Source organism: Erpetoichthys calabaricus, chromosome 10, assembly GCF_900747795.2.
Source record: "Erpetoichthys calabaricus chromosome 10, fErpCal1.3, whole genome shotgun sequence".
NCBI classification, from domain to species: domain Eukaryota; kingdom Metazoa; phylum Chordata; class Cladistia; order Polypteriformes; family Polypteridae; genus Erpetoichthys; species Erpetoichthys calabaricus.
The window spans coordinates 31,434,896-31,453,011 of record NC_041403.2 but is presented as its reverse complement, the minus strand read 5'-3'; the positions used below and the strand labels follow the sequence as shown (position 1 = coordinate 31,453,011).

At 36.5% G+C, this 18,116-nt stretch overlaps 1 protein-coding gene across 6 annotated transcripts in view; it reads right to left on the bottom strand.

Moving 5' to 3' along the window:
• The window catches only part of LOC114658913 (complement factor H-like), a 249,862-nt gene that overhangs the window by 141,604 nt on the left and 90,142 nt on the right, over positions 1–18,116 (bottom strand). For 5 of the 6 annotated variants that reach the window (XM_051933306.1, XM_051933310.1, XM_051933308.1 and 2 more), the window contains exons 13-15: positions 15,851–16,018; positions 10,873–11,040; positions 9,472–9,648 (exon numbers count right to left, since the gene is read on the bottom strand). In XM_051933306.1, the coding sequence (XP_051789266.1) occupies positions 9,472–9,648; positions 10,873–11,040; positions 15,851–16,018 (513 nt within the window). The remainder of the gene's footprint in view (positions 1–9,471; positions 9,649–10,872; positions 11,041–15,850; positions 16,019–18,116) is intronic. The other variant, XM_051933311.1, reaches the window with a different exon arrangement.

The window sequence follows — 18,116 nt, the reverse complement described above, 5'->3', positions numbered from 1 at the left end:
TTTATCAGTTCACAAATCTGAAAAAAAAACTAATAGCAACCACTACTTTTTTATTTTGAAATCTGTGAGTCACAGAGAATGAAATAATATTCCCTTATGTGCTCCGTGTGAGGCTGACTATGCAATAGATGCTCCTGTCCTTTCAGATAAGGCACACAGCCTTCTTGCTGACAAACATCTTTGAATAAAATGTTCTGAAGCCCACTTTATCCAGTGCAGGGCTGGGGGATGATGAAGCCTACTGTGGGAGCACTGGAAGCAAAGCAGGGCAGATCTTTTGATGGGATGTAAGTAAACTTTAGAACCGACTCACACACAAACACACACACACTCAAGAGAAATTTGCAGTTATACAGTATTAAGAATCACTTAGTATTACAACATTCTGGTTTTATTTGTTCCAACCCACTTTAGTCAATAATCACATCCATTCTCTTGGTCTTTTGGCACATTAACCTCAAATTCATTAATACCCATTAAAAGGGTCAGGGATTGTTTCCAGCATGTTTTACTTATACTATTACTAGTAAAGCTTCCAATTAAACTTGTAGGGTCACCATGAACACTACCATATCTCAAATTTTATTCCTGTGCAAGACATGGTTCCTGTCCTTGACATCAACATGAAAGGAACTCCACCCTTAATAGCCTCTTATCTAATTTGTTATATCAGATGTTGGACTGCACTATTAGCCATGCTTGTCATTGCAACTTTGCAGTGACTGGAAGTTGCCAAAGGTTTTAGACCTTTGGATAAAAAAGCTGGCTGTTGTCAATTTCACCCTCATTTTGCAACCTCTGTGTTCAACAGACAGAGCAACTAGCATCACACATAATTAATCAACATGAGTTTGAATAGAAGAACATAAGAAGTCTGAGAAATGAGAGGGGACCATTTGGTCCATCAAGCTCATTTGTTTGACTATTAGCTAGGCTATTTCAACATTTCATCCAGATACCTTTTAAAGGTTGTCAAGAATTCTGCTTCAATCACATGATAGCTTGTTCCAGTTTACCATAAATATTTGTGTAAAGACATGCTTCTTGGCTTCAGTCCTAAATTTGTACTAACCCCTACTCTCTCTTCTGTTTTCTTTTCCGGTGTCCTATTGGTGGTGGCTTGTGCCACCACCATCTACCCAAAGCACCATGATGTTCCAACAATGATGGATGGATTAAAAGCCAGAAGTCTGTATAACCATCAGCATCAAGTGACTCCGTGAGAACCCTAACTACAAAGAGGACTATTTCATTTATGTTAGGTAGAATGCCCAAAGGGGACTGGGCGGTCTCGTGGCCTGGAACCCCTACAGATTTTATTTTTTTCTCCAGCCTTCTGGAGTTTTTTTTTGTTTTTTCTGTCCACCCTGGCCATCGGACCTTACTCCTTTCTATGTTAACTAATGTTGTCTTATTTTAATTTCTTATTTGTCTTTTATTCTTCTTTTCTTCATTATGTAAAGCACTTTGAGCTACTTTTTGTATGAAAATGTGCTATATAAATAAATGTTGTTGTTGTTGTTGTAAATGCACTCCTAAATTTCTGCTAGTGACATGGAGTAAGTGATTCAACCTTTAGTTGAATAAATTCTGATGGGTTTATCTTATTGATGTCTTTGAGGATTTTGAAGACCTGGATTTGGTCCCCATGTAGTCTACTCTGCTTGAGACTAAACAGATTTAATTCTCTGAGCCTGTCAGAGTAGGGTTTGTCCTTAAGTCCGGGAATGTACCTGGTTGTTCTCCTCTGCACAGCTTCAAGTGTTGTTATGTCTTTCTTGTAGCGTGGTGACCAAGGGCCTCATGTATAACTCTGTGTGTAAAATTCATTCTAAAACAAGGCGTACGGACAAAAGTTGAAATGTGCGAATGCACAAAAAATTTCAGATGTAGAAAACTGTGCGTAAGCCAACTTCCACACACTTCCACTACATAAATCCCAGTCAGCTTGAAATGTAATGCTTATGCACGCGCCTGCCATCCATCCCAGAATTATGCCTCTTTGAATATGCAAATCAATATAAATATTCCCTTAAGTTCAGCATTCTGTGAAAAGACAATGCCAAAAGCAGGGGGAAAAAAGAAGAATTTCAGTGAATGCCAAGTGGAGGCAATGAAAAATGTACTATTTGTTGGTTTAAGCAGTTGTATAAACAACAAAAAAGGAAGTCGATTGAAATTTCAAATTCAGGAAGTCACACAATGACTGAAATAAAAAAGTGGTCAGATATCAAAGTCGCCATGAAAAGGTGAGTCGTAGCCCACCGTCTGAGTGTCATATGGAAGCTTATTAGGGTACAGAGAAAAAAAAAATAGGGACACAGTGGAAAACAAAAGCTTGAGATGTCAACTTTAATATTGAAATTTCTACTTTAATCACTTTATTTATTTTGTCATTAAAGTAGAATGTCATAAACTTAATTTAGTAGTTTCTCAAATCCCATTGTAACTAAAGTAGCACGTTAAATACTTCGTATTCTGTGTTCTGCTATGTACTCTATGTGTGTGAATCAGTACGTGCTTCTTAACCGGGCTTTCTCTTATGCTGACAGGACACAGAATACATTACATTCATGATATTACAGCTCTGTGAACAATTTAAATGCTAAGATGTATACTTGATATCATTTTCATAACGATAGGAATTAATAATATTTTATTGACGTTGTACTGCCTTTTTCAAACATACTAACCCCCAATTCCTGTCTTTCCTTTTCTTTCTCCATGTAATCAATCACCACAGAATAAATTCTTTAATAAATGTAAAACCATCTCTAAGTTTAGAATGCAGATTCTTCAAAACTTTTAAGGAATTTTGAAAAATCTTTGTTATACATGTTTAATTATGCCATCCATCCAGAGTTGCACCTATTCCATAAAGCATCTATGCGAGGCAGAAACAATTCCTGAAGGGGCGCCAGCTCATCGCAGGCTGAATATGAGCACACACATACACTAGGGTCAATTTAGCATAACAAAACCCCACATCCTACATGACTTTGAAAGGAAACTGAAGCACGTCAAGTAAACCCTCCAGAAAAATATGCAAACTCAAGGCAAGGAACACCTGGGAACCCCTTGCTACAACACAGCAGTGCAACCTCCAAGCCACCATACCCCCACATGTTTAATACATGCTTTAATACATTTCATCAAGAAAATGATATCAAGTATTTATCTTAGCATTCTAATTGTTCAGAGAGCAGGAATATCATAAAGTGAATGAATTCTGTGTTGCGATCACTGGAAGTCAGTTTAAGAAGCATATACCGATTAATAACTGGGTCGGATAAGACTTAATACGAAGCATTTAATGCTCTACATTAGGTATTGAGAAAATCTAGTAAATTAAACATCAGCTTCCAGCTTCCACCTGCAGGTATAGACTCTTCAGTACGCGAGCGACTCTCCATGCTAGTGTTTAGATCTGGATGGTGCATGCACCCAAAACATTTACATTTATATGTTACTTACATAAAAGCCAGATCGAATGTTATTTACCTTGATTTATTTACTTATCTTCCTACAGCGTGAAGTCACAAATAGACCACAGAGCTTCCCATGTACATATGCAAAGCACAGCTACGGCAAAAGTGCGACGTGCATTCTTTCTCTGATCTATAACCCTCATCATCATCTGAGTTCACCTCTGTTATAGCACGTCTTCATGTAAAAATAGCAGTGTCAGTTCGGTGGGAGCGCGAATGCGACAGAGAATTAAACTGAATTAAAAAAAAACGAAACTAACCTTTACAAGTATCATAAATTTACACCGACTGTTACAGACTCAAATCAATTGTATGCTTTTATTCTAAAATAGTAAGAATAAGAGCAGCTCACTTCTCAAAACGGAGTTGTCTAGGGTAGAACCCGTGAAGTTTTGATTACCAGTCAACAGTTGTCACCGTTGCGCCACCAAAGCGTTCGTATCCAAGTCGTGTCAATGTCGCACCCTAACACGGGTTCTTTTTCTGTAGTTATATTCTTGAATAGAAGCACACTTGTTCTGTTATATTTGTACCTTTTGTGAAAGTGTTTACTTGATATTTGGACTTCATGCTTTACACATTATACACTTCATGTCTACATTTTGTCAATTATTACTAAAACATGAAAAACTTGTATGTTTTAACGATGTGTTTACATAGGTGGTTGTAGACACGGAACACACATGAAATGCATGTTTTCCAAATAATGATATAATATTTATAAAAGGTGTCATTTTGCTTGACCTCTCACTGTATACAACTCTAATCAACTGTCACGCAGGTAAACAGACTTGAGCTGAGAAAACAGTGCGGTGGTGGGGGGATGTGATAGCAGGCTGCAGACTGCTTGCTGCTTATCAACACATTTACAAGATAAAAGACGCTGATGGAGACGTGCGAAGGGATTTAAGGTGGGACAGATTTACGAGTTTTTTCGTAGGCTTTGGTAATTCTATTGTTAATAGCTTCAGCACATTGCTTAAATGATGAAAATGTTGTGATAACGTAAACCCCAAAATTCTTTTTACAGGTTGCTTGCTGCAAAACAGTGTCTTCATCTTGCATGTACGAGGGTAATCCCAAAAGTAAGGTCTCCAAAGCGGTGGGGACGTAGAGAAACTGTTCGTACAGCTGTGGGCCACACTGTTGTGATTGGTGCTTCCTTCACTCCCAAACAAGCATGTGCGGCTTCGCTGGGATGCTCAATCTTGGCTTGGTAGCCCTTGAAAATGGAGCTCCCGTTGAAGCTACCGCCAAGTGAGAAGTTCGCACAGGAGACCATCAATTTCCGACGAGACAGTCATGAAGGTTAAGGAAAACATGCGTAAAGATCGGCGGTTGGAACTTCTTCACCCACCCACCCTATAGTCTGGACTTGGCACCCAGTGACTACCACCTGGTCCCTAAGTTGAAAGAACATTTGTCCGGAAGGCGAATCTGCTCCGACGAAGAGGTGAAAGATGAGGTTCAACTCTTCCTGAAGGACATGGCGGCGAGCTGGTATGACATGGGCATTCTAAAACTACCACAGCGTCTACAAAAATGCATCGACCGAAATAGAAAAATAAATAAGTCTTTAACCTTTAAAATGATGTAAACATTATCTATACATATTAATAAAAGGCAAAGCCCTCACTGACTCACTGACTGACTGACTCACTCATCACTAATTCTCGAACTTCCCGTGTAGGTGGAAGGCTGAAATTTGGCAGGCTCATTCCTTACATCTTACTTACAAAAGTTAGGCAGGTTTCATTTCGAAATACTACGCGTAATGGTCATAACTGGAACCTGTTTTTTGTCCATATACTCTAATGGAGGAGGCAGAGTCACGTATCGCGTCATCACGCCTCCTACGTAATCACGTGAACTAAAAACAAGGAAGAGATTTACAGCACGAGTCAAACGCGGGAACGAAGGTAAATGACGTTAATTTTTGAGTGTCTTTTAATACTGTGTAAGCATACATATTAACACATGTGCAATTAAACGTATGCATTTACGGGGTGATTTCTCAGGCTTAAAAGCTCGCCTTTTATCAAACGCGGGAACAAAGGTAAATGACGTTGTTCACTGTCTTTTAATACTGTGTAAGCAAACATATTAACACATGTGCAATTAAACGTGTGCATTTACGGGGTGATTTCTCAGGCTTAAAAGCTCGCCTTTTACGAAAAAGGTGAATGCAAACTGTTTTCATTCTGAAGGGCACAAACCACGTTAGATTTCAGACGTTAAACACGCAAAAATGTCGGTACACCAGATAAATAAGCGCAACATATTATCAGTTGTATTGTATGCTTACAATACATATAGAAATGTGTTAACCGTTAACTAATATTATGGGATGGTGTTTTTCGACTCACGCCTTGATTTAAACGATTGCATTTCTTGGTGGGTTTGTGTAGCTTATTGTCAATATCTTTACACCTCTTTTTAAGACTTAATTTAAAAAGGTTTTCTTTTCTTCTTAATTAAAATTTAAAAGCAAAACTTCACCGCTGCGAAGCCCCTCTAGCGCTGACGTCCGAGGTTCGATTACCGTAAGCGAGTGCAGTGAGTGTGTACGCCTGATGAGCCAAGAATAAGGGGGAAAGACGTGTCGCGTACTCTTTGCATTATTTATCAGTAAACTATTTTCAATCATTCTATGATCTGCTTCTCACAACTGAAGGCACCGTGGCTGATGTTACCTCACTTGCTGGCCAACCATAAGCGTTACCTGGTAGGTAACCAGCCACTCACTTCACTCCCTTACGGGAATCGAACCTCGGACGTCAGAGCTACAGGCAAAGCCCTAAAATTGCGCCACGGCGTGTGGTTCGTTTATTTGACAACATGTAGATCGGGGTAATTACATTCCGTGCCATGGCGTGTGGTTCGTTTATTTGACAACATGTAGATCGGGGTAATTACATTCACGGCATTCGTAGTCTGATTCACAATCTGATTGTATGGGTTGGTTACCTACCAGGTAACGCTTATGGTTGGCCAGCAAGTCAGGTCGAAGTGATCACTCGAGTGAAGGCAGCTTCACAAAAAAACAGATCCTTAACAAACTGTTATTAGTATATTTTCCCTCAATTTAAAAAGGTTTTCTTTTCTTCTTCATAAAAATTTAAAAGCGGTACTTCGCCGGTGCGAATCGCGTGGATTTGACCGACTGACACATACAGACATATTCATGAGTGCAGGTACTGTACATCGGAAAGAAAGCACCGTGTAAACCTAAAGTTTAAATTAAGTTCATAGACCTACAAAATGTTGCCATTCATTTGAGGCAAGATTGTTTTTCTTCTGTACAACTATACGTTGCATTCTCAAGAGTGTGCCTGCACGGCTTCGGATATACAGTAGATATATATATATATATGTATGTATGTCTATATATAAATATGTAAGCTTATAAGTACTGCCTTACTTCTCTTTAAGAAAGGAAGATGTAATGATACTTGATTTAAACGATTCCATGTCTTCCTGGGTTTGCGTAGCTTATTGTCAATATCGTTACACCTTTTTTTAAGACTTATTGACTGAAACGGGATTTCACGAAAAAAGTTAGGGCTTTGCTACAGGATACACCCTCCACAAGTTAAGCAAGTAAAAATAAAATATATATTTCTGTTTTATTTAAACCTTTTAAGTTCGTATGCATAGCCCCATTTGGCTGTTTAATTGTTTTTTTCTTTCTTCAGTAATATTTAATCTCCTTAAAGAAAAAGAACATATCCATTTTACTTTTTTTGTATCTCTTTAGTAATATTTTAGTGTAAAAGGATAACCAGTATTTAAACCTTTTATGTTACTTTATAAATTTATTTTACACAATGTTGAAAAATTAATAAGAAAGCTACATATTTTGGCAGCTGCTGCTTTAATTTTCAATGAAATGAAAAAACCTCTCCAAGAGAAAACGTCAATGAAGAAGAAACAGTTTGCACTATCTAAAAATGGGAAACCCTCATTTATAAAAGTTTGCTGCAGATGACTTCACTGAAAATAAATGAATAGTTCCTATGTGTATAATACATATTTATCTATTTTACTTATACCTTTATTCCAGCAACTTGCAACATCTGAGGTACAATTTGTTACATCTATGTATGTATGTCTAGATATATATATATATATATATATATATATATATATATATATATATATATATATATATATGTAGATATGTATATATATGTGTATATATATGTAGATGTGTATATATGTAGATATGTAAATATTTATGTATATTTATGTGTCTGTGTATATATATATATATATATATATATATATATATATATATATATATATATAATGTGTGTGTGTATATATGTATGTATGTGTGTATGTATGTATGTGTATATGTATATGTGTGTGTTTATGTATGTGTGTATATATATGTTGATATGTGTATATATATATGTATATATATGTGGCTGTGTATATGTATATTTATATGTAGATATGTGTATATGTAGATATATATGTATATATATATGTATATGTATATATATGTTTATGTGTGTGTATATTATATATATAAAAGACAGCAACACTCATAACAATGACAACACAATTACATTGACAATCATGTTACGTTATTTTTAAAATGTTTCCTTTTTTTTTCATAACCTCTTTAACACACTACTTCTCCGCTGCGAAGCGCGGGTATTTTGCTAGTAGAAAATAAACGGTTGTTTGTATTTCTAAAAAATAGGAGACCTTACTTTTGGGATTGCCCTCGTATATAACTGACATTCCATTTGCCCATTGTGTAGCACTTCACACATTTCCAAATTAAACTGCATCTTTCATCTGTTCTCTCAGTTTGGAAGATTGTGCAAATCTTCCTGAATTGTTTTTGCTGCCTCCTCAGTATTTACCATTGCCAATTTAAGTATCATCTGCAAATTTCACACGTTTATTCACAATACTAAAATCTATGTCATTAATATAAATCAGAAAAAGTAAAGAAAAAGGACAGAACTCTGAGGGACTCCACTGATGACCTCGCCCCAAAGGGAGCATTCTCCACACCTTTACAAATACTTGGGTGAAATATTTGTTTATTACATTTGCTATTTCACTTAATTTAATTAATTTTTCATTCACTAATTTCATCTTATAGTTTAGTTCTATGATGTCATTATGATATATCATAAAGCACCATCATCAATGTGTATAAGAACTTGCAAGACCTGGAAATAATATTATAAACTTGCATGTGACCTATAAATGACCAAGCAACATTTATTGGAAGTTTAAGATGTATCATTTATGTATTTATCTATTTAATTCAAAAGCAGGGAAAGGAAAGGAAAGTAAGATCTGTACTAAAATCAGAAACAAGAAACCAATCTAAAGTTCAGGTCTTCTGAAAGCATTTCAAATATGTAAGTATTGTATTACTGATGGGGGCGGCACGGTGGCGCAGTGGGTAGCGCTGCTGCCTCGCAGTTGGGAGATCTGGGGACCTGGGTTCGCTTCCCGGGTCCTCCCTGCGTGGAGTTTGCATGTTCTCCCCGTGTCTGCGTGGGTTTCCTCCGGGTGCTCCGGTTTCCTCCCACAGTCCAAAGACATGCAGGTTAGGTGGATTGGCGATTCTAAATTGGCCCTAGTATGTGCTTGGTGTGTGGGTGTGTTTGTGTGTGTCCTGCGGTGGGTTGGCACCCTGCCCAGGATTGGTTCCCTGCCTTGTGCCCAGTGTTGGCTGGGATTGGCTCCAGCAGACCCCGTGACCCTGTGTTTGGATTCAGCGGGTTGGAAAATGGATGGATAGATGTATTACTGATGCACAATACTGCTCATAGGGTGAAGTTGGAAGTTTTAATATTGACTGAGTAATTTTTAAATTTTTATAAAAATGCATTTTTTATATTATTATATATCTCACCATCTTGAAAAGTAGCAGAAACAGTAATAAACAGACCACAAAAGAAACTGCCAGAAAATTATTTTTTTCATGAAACTATTAAAATGAATTACTTACCACCACACTTTGGCTCTGGATTCCAGCCTTTGGCAGTGCACACAGGATCGATGCTGGAGCGCTTCCAATTCCCAAAGCAATAATACTGAAGTGTGTCATTTATATTGTATTCTTTCTTTTCTCTTGCAACATTATGGACAATGCCATTATCAATATTTGGGACTTCACATGTTAAAACTTAAATAAAAAAATATATAGATATATATATTACATGACAAAATTAAAAATTTAGAGCAAGTAAAGAAAACTGACCTTAAGGGATTTATCTTGTACAGAAGACCTGTATTTGAACACATTTTTTTTTTATTATTATTACTTTGCAATAAACATTTTTAGCTTAAATATCCACAGGAGGTTGGATGAGGCAGTGTGTGACCTTGCTGACTCACAATCCTTGGTTTTTGTTTCAAATATTGGCAGAGGTTGGATTTTGCTCCAAATGTTTGTGTGGTTGCATTGTGAGAACTGTGGTTTCTTTAAACATCCTAAACACAAGGCAGCTCTAAATGATCCGTGGTTGCATATGGCCATATCCACAGCAATGGTGTGGGGTTTGGCTCAGTTTTGCAGAGATAGGCTTTGAACATCACAGGGTTATTTGGAGTAAATGGTCATAGGAAATAAAAAAGCCTAAGCCTAAGTTTAGTTTGTAATAAGTCTGCGAGCATGGCTGACATGGTGAGCATAGGCCTCTCTCCCATTGAAACTATGAATGTTAGTTTATGTCCAAAGATCATGCTTGTCTGAATCCTTTGTCAGATGACTCAACATTCTGAATTTAAAGAATGAGAATTCAATAAATCAAGAAGGACGTTGAACAGATTGTTAAATTAATTGGGTACTTTTTATATTTACTTAAAGTGAAGACACTATAGTTTCATTTACTATGCTCAAGGCTTTTGTAATTAGTGTATTCACTGACATGAAGGCAAATGTCCATTACACTTTGGGTAAATGGTACTGTAGAAATATGGTTTTACACTTGGGACCCAAGGGAAAGAGTGAGACAGAAGTGAGAGATAACAAAAAGGACAAAACTACCGTATAGCTAGGGAAGAAAAAAACGAATTTGTAAAAAATTGATTACACAAAATGTACACCCACTTCCATAACTGTTTCTGAAGGTAAACTAATTAGCAGTGCTAAGAATTTTCAAACATCAGGCACCATGCGAAGAGAGAAACATCCATTCCTCCATCAACTTTATAACCCACTTGTGTACCGCAGTGTTGTGGGTTATGTAACTCGTGCCTGGGACTAAGCTGACAGGACTGGGGCTGAGGCAGGAGACCACTCAGAATAAGGAGACTGCGCTGAATGAGGGGTCAGTCAAATATAGATTTTATAGCTTTGATTTACAGTGACTATATCAGAAATCCTTAGCATGACCTAAATACTTACTTGTACATTGTGGCATGGGATTCCATCCTGTTTCAGTACATATTGAATCTACCTTAGAATGGGTATACTCCTCATTACATTCATATTCCAGTTTTGTGTCATAGTCATATTTTTTTGATTGATTTTTAGAAGATCCATTTGAGATTTCTGGTACAGGGCAATTTTGCGCTTAAGAAATATTAAAAAAGAAAGGTTAGAACAGATTTGACAAATTTAGTACTGAATGATTAAAATATAATTAATTAGTATGTATATCATTTTTAATTTGCAGATTCCATTTTAAGACATATGTTCTTGTCTTCATGTAACACCATAAAATATCAAGTCTATATAACATGAGTCTTTAAATTCCAGCAGCCTTGATAGACAAGCAGGATGCATTGATTTATAGTCACATGGTTTTCATTGATTATTACTGTTTATTTACATACACAATGCATTTGAATGATCAGCAATGATTCAGATGGATTAGTACTAGCACTACATGGAAATTAGACAGGTGGAAGCCTCCATGGTTTGTTGGTGGTTGTGAAGAGGAATGTCTTCAAAAGACAACTGAACGTCAGTAGAGTGGAAGCAGTTCAAAAAGTCATCAGAAGATCATCAGACAGCCAGCAGCCATACCACATGCACTTTAAAAAAACAAGGTCATCCACATGAAGCTAAGCATGTTCGGGTCCGACCAGTACTTGGATGGGAGATCATCTAGGAAAAGCTTGGTTTGCTGCTGGAAGAAGTGATGGTGAGGTCAGCAAGGGGCGCTTATCCTGTGGTCTGAATGTGAATCCCAATGCCCCAGTCAAGTGACTTGGACACTTTACTGTAAAAATTGCACCGTCTTTTAGATGAGACATAAAACTGAGATCCCGACTTGCTGTGGTCATGAAAGATCTCTGGACATCCTTTGTAAGGATTAGGGTGAATCCCAATGGCCAGGCTAAATTGACCTCCATGGCCTAGTGATTGTAGCCTCCTAATCATCCCCTGTCTCTAATTGACTATCTCTCTCTCTCTCACCACTTCATCACCCTAATATATCACCACAGCTTATATGTGGTGAGCGTACTGGCAAAAAAATGGCTGCCATCGCTTCATGGATGCTACACATTAGTAGTGGTTGAAGTGGCTCCCCACTCACTATATAAAGTGCTTTGAGTAGTGAAAAAGGCTCTATATAAATGTAAAGAATTATCAATTATCATCACTATTATTATTATCATTATCATCTTGGGAGAAGAACCATCACCTGTTTATATCTTTTCTGGTGAGCACTGCCATTGTTAGTAGACAGGCTGACACAGAATGGAGACTGCTTGGAAGAAGGTGTAGAGTTTGGAGAAGGGAGCCATTTAAAGACCCTGGACGCAGCGTGACTCACTTAAGTAACTGGTCCAGTTTCAAGCATTAATTACATAATTGCTACTTGCACGGTGATGTCCAAAATACATTAGTATTCACATTTATTTTAGTAATTTCTTGCATGTTGGTATTGCAGTATGTATTTTTACTTAGTATTATGTTTTTAAATTTGTATTAAGATTTTGCATCCTGGACATACAGTAAATTGCAGCAATGAGTCATATATGTCCCACAACACTGTGTGCATGCATTATTTTGTTCATGTTCTAGGTCATCAGCATGTGATGCCATGGCAAGGATCTTTTTAAAAAGCATCTGGATGAAATATTGGGACAGATTAGCTCAACAAATGAGCCTAATGGAGTAAATGGTCTCCTACTGTTTGTCACATTTCTTATGTTCTTATATTCTTATGAAAACTGGTCTTCCTTGTGACTTGCCCAGTTTGAAATTTGTTACAACAAATTAATTATCAAAGGCATGGTGAATATGTGACCATTTCTAGGCTATATTTTTCCACTGAAAATTTATAATTAGCATTTTTTTCAGGGGATGTAAGTTGCACAAGTTAGATCCTCTCCTGTCCACTTAGCCTTCCTGTGGTGCACAAGACGAGACTCTGATGATTCAGAATTGGATGTATCACCATGATACGCTGGAAAGGCAGAAGACGGAATGCTTCTGTAAACACAACAGTGTTGGGACGTGTGGAATGCCAGGTGTTCGGGACACAGAAACACTTTGGGAAGTTAATTGTGTAATAATAACATGCTACTTCTGAAATTTATGTTATTTTTAAAACTTTAAGAAGAAGCCAGACTGGAAACCTCTTGACGATTCTTGGCCTGAAATGAATAGAGCATTTGTTTTTTCTTGGAATGTTAGGACAATGAGATTACCTTTGAGAGCCTGAGTTTGGTTTGGCCAGTCTGTTTTGAAGAACTGGCATAATGACATTTTGGTGTCAGAACCCTCTTTGTATCACTATTTTAACTTTAGTAAACATCAATTAAAACAATTTGATCCCACTCAAAACAAAGCCACAAAGGTCAGACAATTGATAATGGTGTCATTTTTTAGAAGGCAACATGCATAAAAAAGGCATAAAATAACATTCTCAAATTTGCTTAATCCAGTTTAGGGTCATGAGGGACAGGATTCTATATTAAGCAATAGTCCATTTTATTTAAAATTAGCCCACTTGAATTCTGCTTTTCACAGAATGACTCCAGGCTCCCCAGTTAGAGTGAGAGTGTTGTGTGAACTATTTTTTTTGACTGTTCCGTTGCAGTCTAGTAAGTTTAAGCTTAACCAGCTAATGTTCAAATGGCAAAATAAATAAGCAAATAATTATCTTATAGATCTATATGGTTGATTTGTATTGGAATGGAATTGTCTGTAGAAAGGTTCCATATGCAATAAAGGTTTTTTTTTCACAAAATTAAAACAAATCTATTAACACCATTGTCTACTGGTTTACCATCATTCAGTCCTTTAAATCCAGGATGGTTGGTACTCGTTTATGTTGGCTCCCCTTACTCTGACTTGTCTACTGTGTTTTCACTTTTTCTGATCAAGGTGATTCTATTATTGACTTTAAAATATTACTAAATAATTTGCCCCTTCCTATATTTTGTAATGCCTGTCCCCCTACACTCTAAGTTGTAACATTAGATATCCTAATGGTGGTCTGCTTATAATTCCAAGAGCTAAGCTTAAAAGAAGTGATGAGGCAGTATTTTGCTGTTAAGCACCTAAAAATCTGGAATATTTTACTAACAGAAATTCAGCAGGCTAATACTGTCAAACATTTTTAAAAAATTGCTAAAACCCCATTATTTGAATTAGCCTTTATCGTGGCTAAATTTAGTTGTAGTCCTAGTAAACTGTTTAGGCATAGAATTATCATATTCTTCAGGGATTTGTAATGTTTAATAATCTGTGCTTTCTTCTGCTGTCTTTTCTGGTTCTTCTGTTGTGGCGATTGCGACACCACCACCTTATTAAGGCATCGTGCAGCCACCTGTGATGCTGGAATGGAGGCGGGTGCCCCAGTGATCCATGAGACCAACTTCATCAAATCCTATCATATGAAGCCTGGAAGCAAAGAGGAAGGAATTAAGCACATTTATGTTAGGTAGAATGCCCAGGAGAGGGACGGGGGCTTAGCTTTGGAACCCCTGCAGATTTTGTTTTTTTTCTCTCCAGCTTAACTGGTGTTTTTTTTTTTTTTTTTCCTGTCCTTCCGGCCACCTGACCTTATCATCAGACTCATATTTACATTATGATATTGTATACAAGGACGCTACTCATCTTCTTCATATTTACCTGTTTTTTAAGATTGTATAGACTTGTTTTTCTTTGTTAATTATATTCTTTAATATTATTGCCTAATCTTATTGTTTTTCTTTTCTTGTAACATTGTCTTTGCCATCTTGTAAAGCACATTGAGCTTAGTGGGGAAATGTGCTATATAAATAAATGTTGTTGTTGTCATTAGATCAGTTCTCCCTTTTTCTTTATATACTGTATCTTATCTTTTTGCTTGTTCTGTTCTACAGCTTAGGATGGGATGGGGTTAGTGTTGTTTTTTATGGCAGGCATTGTGAGGATATTAATTTTGTTCTATATAGTTCTACTTCATTTGCTATATTTGAAAATATTCAATAAATTATTGATCAGAAAAAAAAACAAACAATAATTACAAATACAATTTCATCTCTGCATAGCCTGCATTTGATGAGTGTCTGAAAATGAGTAAGCTGATCGAAAATACTGCGGAAAAGTGAAGAAGTATGGGACATATTGGACACAGAAGACTGAATAGTGACAGATAGGACTGGGTGCAAAAGCTACCTGTTAAACAAAATAAATGGAGTAATTTGTAATCTAAATCTACCTGTAGAATAAGCTAAAGTTGTTCTGATTCATTTGGAAGATGCTTTTGAAACCATGTGGTAGGTCACAAACAGGAATTTCAAGTATTTCATCAAGAACAGTAAAATGGTCCACAGCAGGTTTGGTGTGGCTTTCAACCTCACCAGTTTGGATTTTCTTTGGGTCGTCCTCTTTAGGCTGTGTGGATTGCTAGACACTTTCTTCAAATTGTGTAATTTATGAGGTTTTTGAACAGACAGGAAACCTACTGTGGGATATTATGACTGTATTATAGAAAACATATTTCCAAGTGTTGCAGTGGCTCCTGTTGTAAAAGAAAGTGTTCAGCTAGAAAGGTGACTTTAAATTGAACAAAGATGTCCCAGGCATAGTGTACATTATTTGATTTCTGATTTAGTCTTGCTTTTGTCATTTATCTATCTATGATGTTTCAAAGACACCTTTTAAAGGAGTAAATGTAGAAGCTAAATCCATTCATAAAATTGGATTACACAACCTCCAGCACTAACTTATGTACTAACCTTATAATTTCACACTTGAACATATGTGATGGTAAGTCTGGAAATGCAAATTTGTTTCCAGTTTTTAAAAAAAGATTATTTCAAATAAAAATAATAACGTATTGTACCTAATTTGTATATGGCAAAACTCTGCCTTACTTATGTACATAGAAAAATGTAAATTAAAGGTTTATTACAAAGAAAATAATATATATACTCACCACACTGAAGATCATGTATCCATGTTCCATTCTCACATTTATTTTTCAGCTTTTCATTAGTGAATATGCACACATATTGTACTTCTTCCTCATTTACAAACACTTTAGGCTTTGTTGTAATTACTGTATTGTTCACACGAGGTGGCTCTGGACAAGCTGTTTTTTTATCTGTTAAAACAGCAAAAAGGGGTTTGTTTTGTTTAATTTTTCTGATTTTTTTAAAATACAAATTTAATATTTTCACAATGAAAGGTTAAATACATATGTACTGATATTTTTAGAAAAGTAAAAAGTACTGATACATTGTACTTGAAATATTGTAAAAGACAAAGCAATCATGTTAATATTGTAGAAACTGGAAAAACATACATTAGACCTTTACATATACATTATCATCGGTCAAAGGTATGAGAGAAGTCAAGAGTAAGTGTTGGGATGATATGCTGTTTCCTTAAATAATTATGGAGGTAAATATAACAAGCACTTGATAATGCGACAAAATGACAAAATCTAAATTTAGTCTTTGGCTGAGGTTCTAAAGTCTCTGAAGAGCAGTCAGGTTTCATAGTTAGAGCTCCGTAGCATGGGTGTATCATCTCTCAAATGAGATGCCACCTTCCTGGAGTACCTTGATTTTATCTCTCCCGGACCAGATGGGGCTGAGTCAGTTGCCCTCAAAGGGCACCTTCTCTGAGCTGTGGGTGACAGAAGACACAGGAGAGTCCGCGATTATGCCTTCTGGAGTCCTTGGGTGTTAGTTTTTTCTTCTGATGAGCCTGGAAGGTGACCCTTGCATGTGTGACTACATATATATGTATATATTGAGATTTTTGAGCTCTTTTAAGGCCCACCCCAATGGTGCTACACACCAAAATGCGATTGGTGTGTCTGTTGAGGGTTACTAGTCTGTCACCAAGGCAACCACAGGTTCGCAGCAATACCCCAACCAACTGCAAGTTCCCAGCCTCCATGCGTAACACAACTGGGGAACATTCTAAACCAGCCATTGACACAGCCCTGTCCCTGCACGTTTACTGTGTCTGTGTGTATTGAAGTTGCAGCACTCATTTGAATAAATACTCTGACTATTCCTGCTATGATTGGAATAAAGTTGATTTTCTTGAAGCCTTTGGACTCAGCGTCTTCTCTCGGGTGCAAGACAGTGACTCACGTGTCACTATATATATATATATATATATATATATATATATATAATTGCAGTAGAAACACTGAAAAGTAATTTTTCTATGAGTACCTGAGAGAGACAGACAGAGAGAACGTGAGACCTAGTGTATGATATGAGAAAAAAGAAAGGTCAGTACTTAATAATAAGTAGCAATAGCTTTATATAAATAGAACCTCCTTCAATGTATCCTCATATCTCAAATACTAGAGATCTTGAAGAAGTCATCAAGGTTGTCTCTGCATACTCCCTAGTGATATTATATCTTTTTTGTAATACAATGACCAAAACTGCACACAGTATGTTGTATTGTTTAAGAATAAACTTGATTTACTTTTATGTAAGAATATGGTATGTAACTTTTATGTCCACTAGCACACTTCATCATTTCTGTATAGTTTGTTGTCAACAGTAACTGGTCGACTAGAATTCAAATCTTTTGCAAGTTTCAGACCACTCATTTTGAAAATATAGCTAATATTTTATCTTATCATGTGTAAAACCTTAATTTATTGGCATCATCTACCAAACAACTATTAAGACTTGAATGTTGTCCAGGTCTGTCTTAAACCTACTGTGCTTTACTGCTAAAAATGAATTTCTTTAGTTGTCACATTTGTCTATTATATCTCTCTTTATCTGAAGAATTTTCATCCTTATTTTGGTGACACCATTTTGATTTTTTAGTTTGGTAGGTGTGATTCCATTTTCTGTTAATTCTTGCTCAACCACAACAATATTGTTTATCATTAGTCTATTGCCTGTCACAAGGAAGTCACAATTCATCATGTGTCACCTATATAAGATGTTGGCACCCAACCTCTAGCATCCTGGATTTGGATCCATTTGCTTTTGCTACTCTGTCTCACTCTTTTTTGTATTTGAGGAAACTGAAAGGCACTTCCAAAAAGTTTTTTATGTTAGGACATTTCCTTTGTGTATTTGACTTTGTTTGAAGTTTTACAATTTGGTTTTATCGAATGGTTATCTGTGTCCCTCTTGATATTCTGACCTGTGCCTATTCCAGAAATGGCCTCAGTGTCTCCCTTGTAAAATTTAGACTTATGTGTGGAGTCCTTGATA